General features: G+C 42.3%; 1 protein-coding gene across 3 annotated transcripts in view; it reads left to right on the forward strand.

Annotated features, from left to right (window-relative positions):
* Positions 1-165: 165 nt before the first annotated feature.
* Positions 166-21,578, forward strand: part of parn (poly(A)-specific ribonuclease (deadenylation nuclease)) — a 113,266-nt gene continuing 91,853 nt past the window's right edge. For all 3 annotated transcript variants that reach the window (XM_080206895.1, XM_080206897.1, XM_080206896.1), the window contains exons 1-7: positions 166-267; positions 6,659-6,736; positions 9,858-9,937; positions 11,608-11,675; positions 13,149-13,230; positions 19,034-19,094; positions 20,145-20,310. In XM_080206895.1, coding sequence (XP_080063021.1) covers positions 249-267; positions 6,659-6,736; positions 9,858-9,937; positions 11,608-11,675; positions 13,149-13,230; positions 19,034-19,094; positions 20,145-20,310 — 554 coding nt within the window. In that variant the 5' untranslated portion in view covers positions 166-248. The remainder of the gene's footprint in view (positions 268-6,658; positions 6,737-9,857; positions 9,938-11,607; positions 11,676-13,148; positions 13,231-19,033; positions 19,095-20,144; positions 20,311-21,578) is intronic.

Below are 21,578 nucleotides of genomic sequence, written 5' to 3' on the forward strand. Positions count from 1 at the left end.
CCCTGAAAGGAAGAAAGATTACAAAAATTAAATAATTGTCCCTCTTTGATTTATGCGGGGCCTTGGACTTTAACCTTGCTGAAAAAGTGCTGGAGAATGTTCCTGCTGATCGACTCCAGAGGCTGTGTGACAGGAACCACGTGGTGTTCGCCGGAAGTGGTTGCAGCCGGGCGAGGGTTAAAGGGCAAAGGTTGAAGGTGGCGGTGTTGTTTCCTGTGTTGTGGTGGGGGGAATTTGTCTGGGCAGCAATGGAGATCACCAGGCAGAGTAAGTCCGAGGAGGGGAGAAGCTTGCTGAGGGGAAAGGAAGCCCGGCTCCGGGGTAACAAGAGGGGAGGCGAGGCACGGGTGGATTGCAGCCCGGGCGATGGGGCCATTTTAGAGCCGACTCTTCGCTTTGGGGCCCAGGCCGAGCTGTTGAGGTGAATCCAGGGGAACCCCCCCCCTCACCCCGTGTGGCTGTGGAGGGTGGGTGGGGGGGGAGTGTGGGACTCATTGGCAGGGCAATTGGATGAAGGAGGGAAGAGATAACCTGCTCTCTGCTTGTGAGAACTGGCTGCTCCCCCCACCCCCATCCAACCCCGCCAGTAGATTCACCATTTAAATAACACATTGCAAAGTGCGTATTTCCCTGAATTGAAAGCCTCCGTCGTCCCCGGGTCAACCGGGCAGCCACCACGTAGGTAGACGATACCAGGAGACCTCAGTAGGTCTGGCAGTATCTGCGGAGTGTTAGTGGCACAAGTAGGCTTACATTAACACTGCAATGAAGTTACTGTGAAAGTCTCAACGTTGCCATACTCTGGCGCGTGTTTGGGTACACTGAGGGAGAATTTAGCATGGTCAATGCACCTAACCAGCACATCATCCATACACGGGGAGAACGTGCAAACTTTGCACGGATGGTGACCCAAGCTGGGAATCGGACCTGGGTCCCTGGCATTGTGAGGCATCAGTAATAACCACTGTGCTGCCCTTCTGTCTGGAAAGGTCATATTGAATTCGAAATATTAACTTTTCTTCTCTCTTCACAAATGCTGGCAGACCCACTGGGTTTCTCCAGCATTTTCTGTTCTTATTTCTGTAAATACTTTGCTTTTACTCAAGCTGCCATAAAGCTGTTCCTTCTGGCTTTATGTCCCTTTAAAATGACTTTACTGACCCAGGTTTAAAGCTTCATGTCACCAATTGTAAAAGAAAGATTCACATTTATACAGCTCCTTTCACAGCCTTAAATACTTTTTAAAGTGTAATTGTTGTTTTATTGTAGATAATACGAAGTGTGATTAATCTGACAACTTTCCCAGAGTCCTGAGATGTCTTGATGATCAGCAATGTTAACTTTTGTTGAAATGTGTGTGTATATGGGAAAATGGTGGAGTAGTGGTAATGTCACTGAATTAGTAATCCAGAGGTCCTGGCTAATGCCCTGGAGATGGCTATTTGAATTCTACCATAGCAGCTGGTGGAATTTGAATTCAACTTTTAAATCTGGAAATAAATACATTGAAATCTAGTCTCAGTAATGGTGACCAGGAACTGATTGTAAAAATCCTACCTGGTTCACTGGTGTCCTTCGAGGAAGGCAGTCTGTCACCCTTGCCTGGCCTTCACGTGACTCCAATGTGATTGAATCTTAACTGCCTTCTGCAGTGGCTTAACAAGCCATTCATTTCAAGAGTAACGAATGCTGGCCTTGCCAGTGAAGTCCATGTCCTGGGCACTGCTTATTAATTAATTACTGGTTGGTTTTTGAAAATATGGGATCTGGATCAAAAGTACTGCAGTGCTATCTTAATAGCAACTTTTCTGACTCTCATTCCACTGCTGTGGACTGTGTAATCCTCCTCTGTTCTGTCTTTTTCTATGTTATGAAAAGTTTAATGCTCAGACTTGATCTCTTTTAATACATGAATTGGTTAAGTAAAGAAGGAAGAAACAGCCATAATCCAAGATAATGAATGGAATGCAATATAAAATACTGCCTTGAACGATCTTGGGGTGTCCCATAGTATTTTATGATCAGTTACATGGTTTTGAAATGTAGACAACTTGACAGCCAGTTTGTACATAACAAAATTCTGCAAACATCACTTTGTGACCAGAAAATCTATCTTTTAAATCATTGCTAAGGATTAAATATTGTCTGGATGCTGGGAAGCACTGTCCTACTCTTGATATAATGGCCTGGAACCCTTTGCATCCACCTAAGAGGACAAACAATGCCTCAGGTTAATATCTCACGCAAAGGGTGGCACTCCTGACAGTGCCATGCTCCCTCAACTGTGAGTGTCAGTCTAGCTTTTTGTACTCGTGTCTGGAATGGGATGAACACATGTCTAACACAGGTGCAAGTGCTGCCTGTTGTGCTGTGACTGTCCACTTACAAGATGCCTAAATTGTCTTCTCCAAGAATAATACTTCAATAGAAATAAGCTACTGATCTGGCACATTGGACCAGGATGTTATCTATTTTCCCTGGCATGTTAAGATCAAATTAAGATCAAGGTCAAATTCCTGCCTACCTTGGATCAAATTGATTTGATGTCCTTCAGTCTACTTTACTTGAAATATTGTGTAAATATGGGAAGTAGCTTGCAAGAACACCAGTGGGCAAATCATAGAATCCCTACAGTACAGAAGGAAGCCATTCGGCCCATCAAGTCTGTTCCGGCCACAATCCCACTCGGGCCTTATTTCTGTAATCCTCTATTACCCTGCTAATGCCCCTGATAGTAGGGTCAGTGTAACATGGCCAATCAACCTAACCTGCACATCTTTGGACTGGGAAACCAGAGCACCCAGAGGAAACCCACGCAAACACGGGGGAGGTGATCTGAGGCTGGAATTGAACTTGGATCCCTAGAAATGTGAGACAGCAGTGCTAACTTCTAGTGCGATGGTGCTGCCCCTCCATGTGCTGTTAACAGTGTTGAATGTTTATTGGGGTCTTGCGGTACCCTGTAACACAGAGGTTGAGCTAACAATCCACTTGATTCTTATTGTGCTGCTAAGATTTATAATGGCCATTAATATACAACAACAAGTCATATAATGCCTTTAACACAATGAAACATCTGAAGTCGCTTTACAGGACTGTGGTAAAACAGTATGATCTCAAGCCACATAGGTGATATTAGGTCAGATGATCAAAAGCTTGGTCAAATAGGTAGGTTTTAAGGAGTAACTTAAAGGAGGATAGTGAGTTTGAGAGGTGTAAGGTGTGAATTCTGGAGCTTGGGGCTCAGGCAGAATTACCAATGATGGAGGAATTATCATTGGAAATACGCAGAGGCCAGAACTAGATGAATGCAGATGTTTGAGTTGTAGAATTGAAGGAGGTTATGGAGATAAGGAGGAGCGTCTGAAATAAAAACAGAAAAACACTAGGAAAACATCTGTGGAGAGAGAAACAGAATTAATGTTTTTTGAGTCAATATGACTTGGCACGATGGAACAGTGGTTAGCCTTGCTGCCTCGTAGCGCCAGGGACCAGGGTTCAATTCCGGCCTTGGGTCAGTGTCTTTGCAGAGTCTACACATTCTCTCCACGTCTGCATGGTTTCTTCCGGGTGCTCCGGTTTCCTCCCACAATCCAAAGATGTGTGGGTTTGGTTGATCGGCCATACTAAATTACTCCTTGTATCGGGGATTAGCAGAATAAATATGTGGGGATATGGGAATAGGGCATGGGTTGTGGTCAGTGCAGAGTTGATGGGTCGAAAGGCCTCCTTCTGCAGTGTAGGGATCCTGATACTTTGGAGGGATGAGACAACAAGGGTGAGAATGTTAAAATCAACATATTGCTTGACTGGGAACCAACATAGGTCAGTGAGCACAGGGGTGATAATATTAATGTCGAGCATGGTTACTGATGACTTTAGGAAAATTATGTAGGGTTGGTAATCGGAAGAATTTATGATTTGTTAATTACCTTTTTAAAGAGTGCTATGCCATTTATAAGTTGAAAAGATAAGCATAGTACAATTGAAAGCCGTTTTAATTTTGAAATATGTTATGATATGTTGAAATATGTTATGGTATGTTGAAATATGGTATACTACTTCAAAATGGAATTGGCTGGATGTTTGAAGGTGAAAGCATTGTAAGGATGTGGGTACGGAACAGAGAAGGGGAGAGTTAAGTTGTCTCTTGAGCTACTGTTCTGATAATTGTTACAAGAATAATGCATTTGGAAAAGGGAAGGTTGAGGGTGACCTGAAAGAAGGCTTTAAAATTATGAAAATGTTTGATGGGGAAGATGTTTCCACTTACCAGTGAGACCAGAACCACATCACAGACTTTAACGTCCATAGGACTCAGGCGATGTAGCAAGTTTGATACAAAATTTGCTAATTGTTAATATTTTTGTAACTGGAAGACTTTCCAGTGGAATTCTGCAGGGTTCAGTACTGGTCCCTGTTTTTTTGATGTACATATTAATTATTTGAACATAAACTAGGGGGAACAATGAAGAAGTTTACCAATGACACAAATTGGGCTGTGCGGTTGATAACTAGGAGGATTGCTGTTGATTTTCGGAAGATAGCCATGGAGTTGCCAACAGAGGTCAACACAGAAGTTAGGTGATATATTAGGGGAGGTCAAAATAGGCAAAGAAATGCACAAATGGGAGAATATGAAGAGGTGTGGAAAAAGTGAGTGCATGTCCACATGTTCCTGAAGGTAATCGAAGAAAGTGGAAAAGCTGGTTAAGAAGGCACAAGGATTCTTTCAATTTTTTAACCAAGATGCAGAATACAAGAGCAAAGTTATGCTGGAGCTTTATAAAACAATAGTTGGACCACAACTTGTATCGTGTGCAGTTCTGGTCATCTCATTACTGAAAGGCTGTAACTACATTAGAGAGGGTACAGAGGAGATATCCAATCTTATTTGCAGGACAGGAAAGTTTCAGCTCCAGGAAAGATTAGAAGAGCAATGAGAAAAATGTTTTCCACCCTGTGGATTTTGGGAGCCTCCGACTCTCAGCATGAATAGGTAGTAGAGGCAAAGGCCCTCAACTTATTTAAAAGGTGTCTAAGTTTAAAGTTTATTTATTATTGTCGCAAGTAGGCTTACATGAACACTGCAGTGAAGTGACTGTGAAAATCCTTTAGCTGCCACACTCCAACATCTGTTCAAGTACACTGAGGGAGAATTTGGCACTGAGGCAGCAGTGCTAACTACTGTGCCACTGTGTTGCACCCCTGCCATAACTTGCAGGTTTATTTGGGAGCAAAAGCCACTAGCTTTCGGAGCGCTTGCTGCTCCTTCATCAGGTGAGTGGGAGTTCTGCTCACAATGAGAGCATATAACGACACAAACTCAATTTACAAAATAATTTGGTTAGAATGCAAGTCTTTACAGGTAATCAAGTCTCAAAGGTACAGAGAATGTGAGTAGAGAGAGCATTAAGCACAGATTAAAGAGATGTGTTTGTCCCCAGACAGGACAGTTAGTGAGATTTTGCAAGCCCAGGCAAGTCATGGGGGTTACAGATAGTGAGACGTGAACCCAGGATCCTGGTTGAGGCCGTCCTTGTGTGCGGAATTTGGCTGTCGGTCTCTGTTCAGCGACTGCTCTGTCGTGTGTCATGAAGGCCGAGTCACTGAGCAGAGACTGATAGCCGAGTTCTGCACACATGAGGACGGTCTCAACTGGGATCTTGGGTTCATGTCACACTTTGTAACCCCCACGACTTGCCTGGACTTGCAAAATCTCACTAACTGTCTTGTCTGGAGACAATACACATCGCTTTAACCTGTGCTCAACGCTGTCTCCACTCACATTGTCTGTACCTCTGAGACTTGATTACCTGTAAAGACTCGCATTCCAACCAAATTATTTTGTAAATTGAGTTTGTGTCTTTATATGCCCTGTTTGTGAACAGAACTCCCACTCACCTGATGAAGGAGCAGCAAGCGCTCCAAAAGCTGGTGGCTTTTGCTACCAAATAAACCTGTTGGATTTTAACCCTAGTGTTGTGAGACTTTTTACTGTGTTTAGCCCAGTCCAACACCGGCATCTCCATGTCATAACCTGCTGAGCCATGGACCGAATGCTCGAAAGTGGGATTAGACTGGGTGGCTCTTTTTTTCAGCTGGTGCAGGCACGATGGGCCAGCTGGTCTCTTTCTGTGCTGTAAACTTTCTATGAACTGGGAGCCATAAACATGAGAAAATAAAATAAATTTAAGCGAAGCTTCTCTTATCCAGAATACAGTTGGCACAAAGAAGAAACTACCAGATGGAATAGCTGAGGCAATCACCGTAGCTGTATTTGGAATTCTCTGCTCGTTGAAGTGGTGGAGGCTACCTCGCTAAATATTTTTAAGACACGGGTTGATGGGTTTTTGATAAGAGAGGGGATTAAGGGTTATGGGGAGAGGGTGGGAATGTGGAACTGAGCCATGACAGATCGGCCATGATCTTATTGAATGGCGGGGCAGGCTCGAGGGGCTAGTTGGCCTACTCCTGCTCCTATTTCTTATGTTCTTATTTAAGCTAGATAAACAGAAAGCAATAGAAGGATATATTGATGGGGTTAGGTGGAAAGGAATGGGAGGAGGTTGATCTTGTATATAAACATTGGAATGGAATTGGACTGAGTGAACAGTATCTGTGCTATAATTACTATGTGATTATGGTTTTTCTTCAGATTTTAAAGAGCGTCTAAATCTAATATATGAAGCTATTGAAGAAGCCGATTTTCTTGCAATTGATGGAGAGTTTTCAGGTATTAATAGAACCTTTAATAGTAATGTGTAAAGCTCCTTAAATTTATCTCTTTTTGGGAAAGATATCACTTTGAGAAGCAATCATCTAATTGGATCTTTAAACAATACTTGCATGCTGCAGTAACATAGAGTTATTTTTCTATGTTCCTATGTTGGAGAAAGCTGTCTATAGTTGCAGTCGGATGTTCTTTTTCGGTAACTTCAAGTTTTAATGTCTGTTCAGCTGCATGTAAAGCAAAGTGACTACTATTTAACCTAAGTTACTGGCCCACTGATATAATAGCCCTTTCCTTTAACCTATATACACTTAGGAGGAAGTTAATAAAAACTTGTAGGGAAAGCTGATTGTAGCTGGAATTGTACTGTAAGATTACGTGATTTGCCAAGAATTCTATTGTAAGTTGTAGCAGTGGTTAGTTACAGAACTAACCACATGCTTTCTCCACATGGGGAAAGGCTAGAAAAGGTGTCCTTAAAAGTAGTCTATTCTGTCTGCAACCTAGCTGGAAAACTGCATCCAGCAGGCTCACCTGTCTGCAGTCAGAAGATCAATTTTGGAACGTGGAATGTACGAACCCTCATGTATGATGAGTAAAACAGACAACCGCCCTTGTTGCCCATGAACTTGAGCACTTCAACACTGACGTTGCTGATCTGCAAGAGACCCAAAGAGCAGCCGAATGGCAGTGGTTACACTTTCTTCTGGAGAAGAAAACCTGAGAACCAGCCCAGGATGCTTGGGATTAGATTCACCATCCAGAATCAACTTGTCAACCAACTCTGAGCTTCCTGTTGCTTTTTAACCCACCATCTACAACTTGTCAAGAACCAGCAGGCAATGGCTATGTGCCTATGCCCCAACCCTTGATGTCAGTGATGAGTCCAAGGGAGGTTTCTTCTCCAACGTAAGATCATCCTCCATGGGGACTTCAACATGAGGGTTTGAAAGGACTCGCAACTCTGCAAAAAAAATCGGAAAGGAAGGAGTTGGGAACTGCAATTCTAACACGGTTGTCCTGCTCACCGAATGCATATAACACTGGCTTGTCATCACTAACACACTGTTCCAAAAGACAAGTTCAAGATTTCCTGGAGACATCCACGGTCAAAGCACTGGCACAAGATGAACTTTGTCATTGGCCGATCCCAAGACCAAAAGGATTCCCTAATCACTGAAGCAATGACTAGTGCTAATGACTGTCAGACAGACCTTTGGCTCATCCACTCATCTATGTCCATCAAACTCGACTAGAAGCTGCAGAGGATGAAGAAATAGCTCAGAAAAAAAAAATCAATGAATGGCTTCAAGAGCCAAGCGTGCCAGTGAACTTTCAACAGTGTTTTCAAAATCTCAAGTGTCCATCCTAATGGAGTGGACAAAAACTGGAAAGAGTTGAACCAATGGTTATAAAAACCCTGACACACCAAGACTGATTTGATTAGAATGAATGCACCATCCAAGACCTCATCATCAAGAGGTGAAAAGCTTTGTGTCTGGCAAAACGACAACCAGCGAGATAAAGAGGAGGGAGAGCTCACCAATCAGCGAAGGTACAAAGAACTCGGGAAATCAAGAACAAATGGTGGACTGAGAAAGCTGAGATCCTGCAACTCCTTGTTGACGAGCAGGACTCTCATGGCTGTTTCAGTGCCATCAAGGCAATATATGGACCCAACACCCTTGGCCTCAAACTGGCGTGGAGTAATGATGAAATCCTCTTGACAGAGAAAACATCAGCCTTTGATGGAGAGAACACTTAAAAGAATTACTAAACCATAATACATGTGCTTAAGGAAATTCCCCATCAAATATGATCTTGGACTCCCACCAAACATGGATGAAGTCGAAGCTGCCATTAACCACGTGAAGAATGGAAAAAGTACAGAAGTCAATGGGATTCCAAAGGAGATTTTCAAATTTGGAGGAATAAAGTTAAGTTTATTTATTAGTAACAAGGAGGCTTACATTCACACTACAATGAAGTTACTGTGGAATTCCCCTAGTCACCACGTTCGGGTGCCTATTCAGATACACTGAGGGAGAATTTTAGCGCGGCCAGTTCACCTCACCTGCACATCTTTGGACTTTGGGAGGAAACCGGAGCGTCTGGAGGAAACCCACGCAGGCACAGGGAGAATGTGTAGACGCCACACTAAGTGACCCAAGCCAGGAATCGAACCCAGGTCCCTGGCGCTGTGAGGCAGCTGTGCTAATCACTGTGCCACCTTGCCGCCCATGAGATCACCTGTCAGCTGTTCTGAAAATTTTGACCATAGAAAAAAAATTCCTGCTGACTTCAGGTATGACATCATCACCATCATCTTCAAGAGCGGAGACAAAGCGAACTGTGGAAATTAATGAGGAATCTCTCCACTTTCCATTGCCGGGAACATTGCTAGGAATACTGCGGCAAGTAACTCCCCTCCTGACTCCCCAAAGCCTGTCCACCATCTACAATGCACAAGTCAGAGTGTGATGGAATACTTCCCACTTGCTTGGATGGGTGCAGCTCCAACAACACGCAGTTGACACCATCCAAGACAAAGCAACCCGCTTGATTGGCACCGCATCTACAAACTCAAATGAGATGTCACATAGGTTCTTCAATCCAGGTTCTTGGAATTCACACTTCCTGCAGTGTGTAATGAGAACTATAATAGTCTGAATATTGCAAGAACATTCACTCGCTCGCTCACTCCACAGAATTTCTACATTGAGGAAGGAGGCCATTCAGTCCATCAAATCCAATTCTCTGACGGAGCATCTTACCCAGGAAACCCACTCAGATATAGGCGGAAAGTGTAAACTCCACACAAACAGTCACCCAAGGCAGGAATCAAATCCAGGTCTCTGGCACTGAAGCAGCAGTGCTAACCACTGTGCCATCATGTTGCCCATGCTTGCTCTCACTCTGTGCAGTGGATTAAACTGCTGGATCCTTGTAGGCCTATCTTCGTATTTGTGTAAATCATTATTGCAGCTAAGCATGTGTAGTTCAGTGCTTCATGTTGCTGCTTTGAACTTGAAGTGAATGGAAAGTGAAATTTCAACATTTGCGATGTTGGTTGTTACCATAATTACTTAAAAATTGCACCATACCCTCTTGTGTTTTGCTTCAGGAATAAGTGATGGACCTTCAGTCACCACATTGACAAATGGCTTGGACACTCCAGAAGAAAGATATCAAAAGCTGAAAAAGGTAAACTTGACCATGTTTGATTTTCCATTCATTGTAACTGTGCATATTGAAAGCTATTAAAATCTGCAGATTGCAGAACAGGGAGGACTGGTTTTGTTTGTTCATAACTCGGCACCTGAATGAACTTTGCTTGGAGAAGGAATGAGCTTGGGTGAAGAAGGGGAGGACAATGTGATGCCAAGCTTCTCCTTAAAGAGCCCCATTGATAGAATCCATGGAGCTTTCCAAGTACAGGATGGTAATGTCCTAAGGAAGAGGGGGGTTTTCCCATTTTGTTTGGGTAGGTGGGGAGGGATTGTTGAGAGAAAGGAAAGAGTAATGTTGAAGATGAGGAGGGCTATGACAAGTCAAATAACAATCATACCACTCTTTATCCCAATAATATTCACAATCTAGCATGTTTCTGTGACTCAGGTTGTACAACAGTTACAAGGCATTGGGAATTTCACATCCCTGGGGTGGCACAGTGGTTAGCACTGCTGCCTCATAGCGCCAGGGACCCGAGTTCAATTCCCAGCTTGGGTCGCTGTCTGTGGAGTCTGCACAGTCTTCCTGTGTCTGTGTGGGTTTCCTCCAGTTTTCTCCCACAGAATGTAAGATGTGCTGGCTAGGTGCATTGGCCATGCTAAAATTCTCCCTCCATGTACCTGAAATGCACCTGAGTGCATTTTCACAATAACTTTGTTGCAATGTTAATGTAACAATCGTAAACCTGAAACTGATCGTACTACTGATTTGTGTGTTCTCTTAAAACTTGTGAAATACACGTTTTTCCCCTTAAATTGGGAATAAATTGTTAACTTGCATTTTGTCCAGAGGATCCAATGCACTGATTTTTTTTTATTTCTAACTGCCTTTATGACCCTGTGAACATTTTGTGCAAGGCAGTAAATGCATTTGTGTTCACCACTGTACAATTTTTTGAAAATGTTGACTCGAGTGCATTATTTTGCATTACTGAGATGGGAGAGTTGAATTACAATGCAAGTGAATGTGAGCAGAGAACGTGCCCTTACTATTTACAGTACATGCAAACCCAATGGCCAACATTCTCATTCAGTCTTCTCAAATTGGCCCCATGATAATGCACAATACAGCTTCTAGCAATCAAGCTTCCGTTGTGAAGAATTGCTGGTAGTGAGTTAACTGCATATGATGAGGTAGTTGATACATGTATGGGTGAGAAGCAAGTGCTGCTTTTCACTGGCTGATATAATGGTACTCTAAAATTTACACACAATCCTGTTTTCTGATGTGATCTTCACATGCCACAAAATATGGCATTTCAGACAGGAAATAAATACTTGGGTATTAACGCAAAGCTTAAGGATAATTTTTGATTTTACTTTTCCCCAGTTGTTCTAACTTTGCATACTTTTGTAACCTAATGTCATCGTTCCTGGATTAATTCTAGCACGTCTAGATGTAAAGTGGAGCTCATTCTCAATGTTGTGACAGTTTTAATTCAAAGATGACTTCAAAACCGTCCACCCCACTGCATCGGTGTAACACTTCCATTTCCCATTTGCCTGAGTGAAACTGACAGTATGATTCCGATTAGTGTGATCATCACTGGCATTATTGAATTATAAATCATGAATTTGTTGAGACTTGGATTTGGGCTGCCTATCTATTTAAGAATTAAATTTTACTACTTTGTTTCCTTGCAGCATTCCATGGACTTCCTGCTGTTTCAGTTTGGACTTTGCACGTTTAAATATGATGCGGCAGAGAACAGGTAGATTTATTTACACAATTCTCTTCAGTTTTAACGAACATAAGTTTCACCCATTCTCCCAATAGTTGGTGACTAATGCTGAAGTACAGCATTGGCTTTTGAGGGGTGTCTGGATGACTTTTATATGTTTGGACAAATACGTGAATAGAATGGGAACAGAGGAATATGGTCCTTGGAGGAGTAGGGCTTTTTAGTTTGGACTGGCAGCATGGTCAGTGCAGGCTTGGAGGGCCGAACGGCCTGCTCCTGTGCTGTAATTTTCTTTGTGCTATGTTTTTATAGATGTCGGGTGTCCCTCGGGTAACTACCCAAGGTTAGCTCCTCTAGTGAATGTTGTCTCAAACCAGTGGTTAAGCTGTTTTACCACAAAGGGAGCAGCAGATGAATGAGATCCAGTCCCTCTGAACTTGACATTTACAAAACTAATTCCTGCAAGGCAAAAACATTGATTGTGTGGTTAAGCAACTGCGATCAGCAAACGAGCTAACAACCCAGAAAACACTTGGGAGCCATTTATAGGCCAGGTCAAATAAGGATGGCAGATATCCTTCCCTAAAATATGAGTGAGTCAGGTGGGTATTTACAATAATCTGAAGTTTCCCGGTCATCAGTACTCGGTGTTCTTGAAATAAATCTGAAGTGAAAAGATTATAAACATGTAACTTTACTTTCCTCTCAACTGCCATGATGAGATTTGAACACTGGATCTTTAATCCAGGACTCTGGATTACTAGTCCAGTAATATAACCACTACTATAGTACACTAGTACAAAATGTAATTAAGAGCACTAATGTAATCTTTACCTTTCATCTCGAGGGTCAAAATGCAAAAGTAAGGAAGCTACATTTCAGTTGGGGTGGCAGTGGTGTCATGGTATTGTCACTAGACTAGTAATCTATAGATCTGAGGCAATGTTCTGTGTTTGTTTGAATCCCACCGTGGTAGAATAATTCAATGAAAAAATCTTGAATTAAGAATCTACTGATGACTACGCATTCATTGTTAATTGTCGGAAAAACCCATCTGGTTCACTAATGTCCTTTTAGAGAAGGAAATCTGTCGTCCTTACCTGGTCTGACTCATGAGCCATAGCAATGTGGTTGACTCTTCAATGCCCTCAGGGATGGGCAATAAATGTTACCCTAACTAACAATGCTCACATCCCATGAAGTAAAAATGTACAGAACCTTGTCAGATATTGTATCGAGTGCTGTATTTAGTTTTTGACATTGTACCTCGGGAAATGTTTGTCACCCTTGCAGCGGGGCAGTGGACTTTCAGTAGAATAATACTGAAAGAGTTAAGTTATGTGGACAGGTTGAATTAACCTGGTTTGTTCCCCTGGATGCTACTTCAGGCCTGCACGTCACAATAGGATCACAGATGGTGCTTTTTCCCATGAGGGCAATGGTGACATTGGTTAAAATTTTTAAAATCTAAGTTTCAACTTGTAATTCCTTGTTGCTTGCCAGGCACATAATGAAGACCTTTAACTTCTACGTGTTTCCAAAGCCCCTTTCCAGAAATTCACCTGATGTTAAATTTGTTTGCCAGGTAAGAAGCAAAACCTATTTGAAGTGCTCATGCTGTTAGCTGAAGATGGGTATTCTGCTGCCAAGAGTAAATATTTGGGTGCACATTGAAAACAGTACAGTGGCACAGTGATTAGCACTGCTGCCTCTCAGCGCCAGGGACCCGGGTTCAATTTTAGCCTTGGGTGACTGTGGGGTCTGCACATTCTCCCCATGTCTGTGTGGGTTTCCTCCAAGTGCTCCGGTTTCCTTCCACAGTCCAGAGATGTGTGGGTTAGGTGGATTGGCCATGCTAAATTGCTCCTTGGTGTTGAATAGGGGAATTAGTGGGTTACAGGGATAAGGTGTTGAGCCTGGGTAAGATGTTCTATTGGAGATTTGGTGTAGACTCGTTGGGCCAAATGGCCTCCTTCATGAGATCTTGGTGATCTGATTTATCCACCAGAGAGTCAACAGGCCAGTCCTTCATATCTCAAATCTTAGGAAGCTTGCAAGCAGAAAAAAAAATGCAAAGTGTTTATTATATCTCTGAATGGTCTAGAAATATTTCATACACATGAATTATTTTGGAGGGTAGTCACTCCTATTTTGATAAATAGAACAAACTAGCAAGTAAGAAATAGCAATTGCTAGAACTCTGCACTCTGGATTTACATATGATTTGGATAAATTAAAGGATGAGCAAATATAACGATGTTGGCCCCAGAATAGATAGTTTAATTTGTGTCCCAATATTGACGACCAAAAGAACTGTAGAAAAAATTAAAACAACACTGGAAACTAAACCTCAGTGAGTCAGGCATCATTATGTTCACCCTTCAGGTGTAGACTTTTCTGAAAATGAAAAAAAATTTGCATGTCCTCCCCTTTCTTGAAGGCATTGATCATAGGGATAATTTTATCCTCCAGTTTTAAAAAATTCTTTCCAAGGAGCAAGTAATAGCTAACAAGCTTAGTATTTGTTGCATCTCTGCGTGTCTGTCTTGTTTGTCTGTGTGTGTGTCTCTTTCTCTTTCTTTCTTTCTCTCTTTCTCTTTCTTTCTTTCTCTCTGTCTGCCCCTCTGCCTCTGTGTGTGTGTGTGTGTGTGTGTGTGTGTGTGTGTGTGTGTGTCTCACTCTCTTTCCCCCCTCTGTCTCTCTGCCCCTCTGCCTCTCTCTATCTCCCTCTGTGTCTGCCCCTCTGCCTCTGTGTCTGTCTGTCTGTCTCTCTCTCTCTCTCTCTCTGTCTGTGTCTCCCTCTGTTTGTGTGTGTGTCACTCTCTCTCTATGTCTGTCTGTCTCTCTCTCTCTCTCCCTGCAGCCTTCTACTACTCCTCCTTTCTGCATTCTTTGCTCTCTTTGTGAGTGTGCTTAATGCCTACAATGTTAACAGAAAATGCTGGAAATACTCAGCAGGTCTGACAGCCATCTACTTGACCTGCCAAGCATTCCAGCATTTTCTGTTTGTTTCAGGTTTCCAGCATCCATTTGTATTTCCTCTTTCCCCGTAACTCCCAGCTCTTTAGCCATGCTTTTGGGCACCCCCTTTTTAATTTCTCCTTGTTGGCTCACCTGCTGTTTCCCTTGTGTGACTGAAAAAACATCACAAGCATTTTAGTGTCAAAAGTGCTATTTGAAACGCAAGTTGGTGCTTGATTGTGATGTTTAAACAGTGCAGCGTTTCACCAAGCCCATTCTTATTATCTCTCGCTGTTCATGCACATAATGCTCCAGCAGGGGTCACCAAATATGAACTTTATTTCTCTCTTCTTTCTCCTAACGTTGGGACCTTCCTGTGTTTTGAAGGTTAATGGGGAGAATTATTCAATGTATAGCAGTACATTAGGTGACCAACCCTGTTGGCATCATGACATAAATGCATCAATTTTATTATAGTAGATGAAATGTGTGTACAGCACCACGCTAACAGTATTAGCTGGCCCAAAGACAAATAGAATTTTATCTCGTCATGCCTGTAAATTATATTAAGAATAGTTGCTGTCCTAGTGTTGCCAGTGTGTACTTTGGGAGGTTTGGATAACCTCATAATCTGCATAAGGAAAATTTGGGAGGTTTATGAAGAATCCTTCTTCAGACACTGTGACATAGGCTTCTTATTCTTGAGTATATTAACGACTCTTAACTATATACATATACTGAGGGTTCAGTTAAGAAGCTAACTCCATCCTAGGGCTTTCCACATCTGTCCTTCTCTAGACTGACCCTGACTCGTGTACCTTCTTGCGTCACTATAGACAGTACAGTGCTCCATCCCGCATTAACCCTGTATGTTCTAGATCCTATTACTACACCTTCCTCCAGGTCTTCATCCCATAGATATAGTGTTAGTTAGTTTCCCTTACTGTTACAACCTTAATGCTATTTTGACATTGTGGCTACTACAGTATTAGCATTAACAACATTCTCACGAATCCTACTTCCCCCTCCCCTCTTAAGTCCTTTAGCTTTAAAGGTTCAGGCAGACTGAAGGCCTTAACCCTTCCATAAATCATTTTCCATTCTATCAGGAGAGTGGTAGGCTCTGATGACTTTGGTTTTTATTGGCTTGGTGGTTGGACTACCATTTTGGGTATGCCTTTACTCATTTCCTCCATCGTGTGATGTTAAACCATGACTGGTTGTTTTGGTGGTGCATGGTTGTTGCTATTCTTGACCGTTTCTTGTGGTGTAGCCAAAAATGGAATTTATCAACTTGACCATTTGAGCCATTGGGAGGCTCTCTGAGGCGGAGGAAGGACGAGGAAGAGGATTGAGTAGCATGCTTATCTTTGTGCTACTTTTGATGATGCAGACTGCTACAAAGTTCCAGCAGCCCTTGTGGTTCTGACACGGTGGCGGGAAGTTGTCACGTGCTCAGAGTAGTCCCTCAGGCTGTCAATCCAGCAGTAGTACCACTTCCAATGAAGGTGCTAACGTCGTCCTATGTGCGGTAGGTTGGTCTGACCATTGGGGAATGTCCAGGAACTGGAATGATGATGGACAAACCTGCTGCACAAAAAGACGAGAGAGACAGCAGGTGAAATGGCGTCTGAATGCTCATTAGTGTTAGAAGACTCAGGGGTGTGCTGTTCTCACTGACTGACTGAATAGGGTCATCTGAAGGAGATCTAGGACTCCACAAGCATTCCAGCTCAGAAGAGAGAAAAGGGCAAATTCTGGACAGTGTACATCAGATCTAACATGTGTTTGTTGCCATCCCTTAGTGATTCCAGATTCATGCCTGCTACTCCATTTGCTCCATAAAGTGGTATCTGTCATTCGAATCCAAAGACCTTGGAATTGTCAACGCTGACACCTGAATCTAATTTAAAATTGTTGGATGACCATTTTCTGGGATATCCAGCATTCCAAGACAAAGAGCCACCTTTTCTGATGTCACCCAAGAAACATGATTGTGTCTGTTCAGAGTTTTTGGTCTGGATCTCATGGATTACCTTTTGGGATGTCTGTGCAGTGCTGGGGTTTTGACTTGCACGATTTACCAAAGAGTTCTTGTTGGTTGCATTGGAAGCAACACTGAACACCAATCTTTCCTGTGAGGGAACCTCTCACTGCAGCACTGTCCAGGCTGCTCTGCTGGGCAGTTCAGGAATTGTTTTCCTTGACTTGGATGGTTACTGCATTTCTGTAACCTGATATAGTGGATTGAGGGTTAATTTCTGTCCCAAGTGGTGTTCTGACCTCTTAGGCTGGTGCTGTGTTGTTCATGTAGCTCAGACAGTCTAACTAGCTGGATTGCCTTGTCCAAGGTAAGATCATCGTTAATTTGTAGGAAGTCAGAGAGTGAATCATCTGCAACACCCACCGGGCAATTAAGCTCCCTTATTAAATGTGATATTCTCCGGTATTTTACTGGATCTCTGGTTGAACACCACATCAAAGGATCTAAAAGCATCAAATTTGGCAGATAACTCACTGATAGCTCATTGTGCAGTGATGTCATTTGCAATCGAGTAGAGAAGTGTATTGACTTGTTCTGTTTCTGAATTTTTTAGATCTGTAGAAATGCCATATTTTTTAAAAAAACACTTTTCCTTCAAAGACACTAATTCTGTGACTGGCCTGGTCTATGGGTGAATGATGTGGAGATGCTGGCGTTGGACTAGGGTAAGCACAGTAAGAACTCTCAACACCAGGTTAAAGTTATGGGTGAATTCCAGTGGAGCTGACAATGTGTAATCCATCTTGGAAGTATGGGTGCGGTTTTAAGAAATTACAGGGTTCCAAACTGGTGTTGCCTTTCATTGCCGAACAATGGATCTTCCAGTGCTTGCTGGGTTTTGATGGGCTTTCCAAAAGACAGAGGTGCACTCCTGCCTGAAGGAAAAGGGTATGCAATGGCTGCATGGGCCAACTGGCTGCTGACTTACTTCAATCATTGTATAGAGTCGTGAGTCTGGACTGTAGAAAAGAACTGCAGGCTTTGCAATATTGATAGAAAAGTGGACAGTTGCAAGTTAGACCAGTTTATTTCTTCTTTCTTTGCCAGACTCTGGAGCCACGTCTTGAGACCCTGGATTAGGATTAGCAACAAGTTTCTTTCAAATGGTGCTTCTGACTGAGTGAAAAGTCTTCAGGACTGAAATTTGAAAAAAAAATCATCTCCCTCTTGCAGTCTGAGAGCTCTGCTGACTGAAGCTGGACTGAAGGGAAATTCAGTGGAGTTTTATTCTGGAGCAAAACCGCTACATCTTTTGCTTCATGGCACTTCTCTCTCTGGAGCTGCTTCTTGTGGCATAATTGAAGATGTCCTTTTCCTTGGTTGGTCTGCATTCTTGTGAGCATAAGGATTTTTATTATGCTGCCACCATGAAGAATCCTGCCAGTCACCATAAGGTAGACATTGCAGTCTTTAGTATATTCACAGAAGGTCTTTATTGACAACTATATGCACATATACAGTGAGGTTACAGGAATGAAGCTGATTCCATCCTAGATCATTACACATCTCTGTCCATCTCTAGATTTAACCTCTGGTTGGTAAACTGTGTGGGGAGTACTGTATTCAGTCTCACATTAACCCTGCATGTACCTGATCCCTATTTCTACAGTTTATAACTGCTTATCTGAACCAAAGATGTAACTACGATCTGGGAAGCACAGCCATGTGTTTATTGTATTTATCATGGAGTTATTTAGACACTCTATTTATCTTCAGTTTTGTTTTCTTCTTTGCTATCTCTGGGTGAAATGATAGCTATAATTGTGTGATCAGTTTGACTTTGTATCTCTACGCAAAGCAGTATCCACGTTGATTATGAAAGTTTATTGCTAAGAAGTTGTATGGATGTGCATTTTTATTACGTGTATGAAGTGCAGGTTGTTAACTGACTATAATTATGAATCATTAAAATTCACCATGTTGATACTGAAATACTGTTGCTCCTGTTGAATGTGTCTATATTGTTCATTAGTTCCTTGATGTGTCCCATGTTTTGCTGGTGGAATTTGGTGAGCTGCATAAAATTAAGTCAGCACAAAGAAATTTGTTTGGCTTTTTATGAAGTGAAGGCATATTAATGTAATGAGGAGCCTAATTAGCTCATACAGTTTCTACTAACAACTGGCTGGATAAATTAGTCATCAGGTTAAAAGTTTATGCAAAGGTTTGATGCCTCAACATGAGCTCTCAGAAGGCTATAAGCAATTATTGAAGAAAGAAAGACTTGCATTGATATGGTGCCAGTCATTACCTCAGGATGTCTCAAAGTACTTTAAACCCAATAGAGTTCTTTTCAAATCTAATCACAGTTGTAATGTAAGATGCTTGCATGAGCCAAGTGATTTTACAAGCACCTATTTGTACCATTTTTGTTTTGTTTCAGAGTTCAAGTATTGATTTTCTAGCAAACCAAGGATTTGACTTCAATAAAGTCTTTCGAGATGGTGAGTGACTACTTCTGAAGAAACTCTGACTAAACATCTCAGTTGTAAGCAGAGGGGGCATGTCAGTGTGTTTTTTAATAGAATCCCTATGGTGCAGAAGGAGGCCATTTGGCCCACCAAGTTTGACAGAGGACCTTGCTTCAAACCCTTTCCCCACCCTATTCCTGCAACCCCACACATTTACCATGGCTATTCCATTTAAACTGCACATCCTGGTATACTAAGGGGCAACTTAGTATAGCCAGTTCACCTAACCTGCTCGTCTTTGGACTGAGAAGAAATTGGAGGAAGCCCATGCAGACACTGGGGCAAATGTGCAAACTCCACTCAGTTGCCCAAGGCCAGAATTGAACCCAGGTCCCTGGCGCTGTGAGGCAGCAGTGCTAACCACTGTGCCACCGTGTTGCCCTAAAATTAAGAATCACTGCGATCAGGTCATAAAACTGTAAAATCCCTAAAATACAGAAGAGGCCATCCAACCCATCAAGTCTGCATCGATCTTATCCAGGCCCTCTTCTCCTGCCCTGTCCCTATAACTCCACACATTTACCATGGCTAATCCATTTTACCTACACATCTTGGGACACAAAGGAGCAATTTACCATGGCCAAGCCACCTAACTTGCACAACTTTGGACAGTGGGAGGAAACCGGAGCACCCGGAGGAAACCCGTGCAGGCGTGGGGAGAACGTGCAAACTCCACACAGTCACCCAAGACTGGAATTGATCCTGGGACCCTGGCACTGAGGCAACAGTGCTAACCACTGTGCTGCTCTGAAATTTTGTGTAGAGAGTAGAGAATGTGGGATTTTTGTTCTTGTTGGGCTGTTTACGGAGTCCCTTCGGTGAGTCAGGAATCCATATTTTAACTTTCACATTCATGAACAATCTGTTGTAGTTCATTCAAAGCTGTCAGGCCTGATGCCCTGCGTGTTACTCGGGCTTTCGCTGTATTTCCAGCCAATAGCTTAAAGCTTTGAAGTGCATTGATGCAATGTTTGGAGCAGTTTTGAACTCTGAGCAATTGTCTATTGGCATTCAAATTTGTAGGGATCCCATACTTAAATCAGGAAGAGGAACGGCAACTTCGAGAGCAGTTGGAAGAAAAACACCAGCAGTCTAACGGCACAGGAACACCGTCTTTCATTTCTCCAAACTCTACCAAAGGGCCCATTGTCATTCCAGAAGAACATCGCAGTTTTATTGAGAAAATTGTGTAAGTCATGTGAATGTGAAATGATTGCGATGAATAATTTAATGATTTGGCTTTTGCTTTAAATTGATCTTCATTAACAAAAGGACAGTCTGAGCATGTGGCTGATACCAACAGAGCATTACCCTGGATAGTCTAGGAGGCGAAACACTGAATTTCTACAGCATTCCAGGACTCGGCTTAAAGCAGATGAGCAAGTCCTGAAATGACTTTTTTGTGCTGGTGGAAAGAACATTGCTCTCACTTTATATCCAATCTGGAATAGAATCATAGAATCCCTACACTATAGATGGGAGGCCATTCAGCCCATTGATTCTGCACCGAACGCAATCTCACCCAGGCCCTATCCCCATAACCCCTCATATTTACTCTGCTAATCCTCTTGACACTAAGGTTGATTTGCTATGGCCTATGAACCTAACCAGCACATCTTTGGAATAGGGTTTCAAAAATATTTTTGGGCTGTTTCTGAGTAGAATTTTAAGAATTTTGAAGACTGGATTTTATTTTTAAATATCTCGGCCTATATTGAAAACTGTAGAAGTCTTTAAATGAAAAATTGAATTATAATCAGAGTTACCAAGCTTTCTAGTGAATGCTAAATAATTAAAAACTTACATTACTCTTTCAATTTTTAATCCACTATCAATTTTCTCCCCCATCTTATTGTGAAGGTGTTAACTCCTGTGCATGGCTGCATAGCCTGAGTTTTAAAAAATGGTTGGTTTATTAAATCATTTAAGTAGAAGTGATAATTAATTATTAACTAAAATACAGACACAAAGATTAAAAGCAGATAATATTTAAAGATGAGATTTCAAACCCATCTGAGATATTGTTGCGGGCCTGTTCCTCTAGTCCCTTCTTTCCAAAGTGAAAGGGTTGAAACTTTTTAGTTTAGCAGCTGCTTTGACTCCTGCAGTTCACCACTTGGTGTTTGCCTTTTTCAGAACAGGAGGTTTTTGTGAGAGTCAAGATTTCCTATTCCTCGCTAATTCTGCGCTTAAGGCATTTGTAGTTTGCGTGGTCTCTTAGCAGAATAGCAGTTGATTTCTTAATATCTCCCTCTTTTTCTGCTCCTTTAGCCAAGAATCATAAGAACATAAGAAATAGGAGCAGGAGTAGGCCATCCAGCCCTTCGAGCCTGCCCCGCCATTCAATAAGATCATGGCTGATCTGTTGTGGCTCAGTTCCACATTCCCGCCCTCTCCCCATAACCCTTAATCCCCTCTCTTATCAAAAACCCATCAACCTGCGTCTTAAAAATATTG

Source organism: Carcharhinus amblyrhynchos, chromosome 18 (assembly GCF_965287045.1).
Source record: "Carcharhinus amblyrhynchos chromosome 18, sCarAmb.v2.hapA, whole genome shotgun sequence".
NCBI lineage: Eukaryota > Metazoa > Chordata > Chondrichthyes > Carcharhiniformes > Carcharhinidae > Carcharhinus > Carcharhinus amblyrhynchos.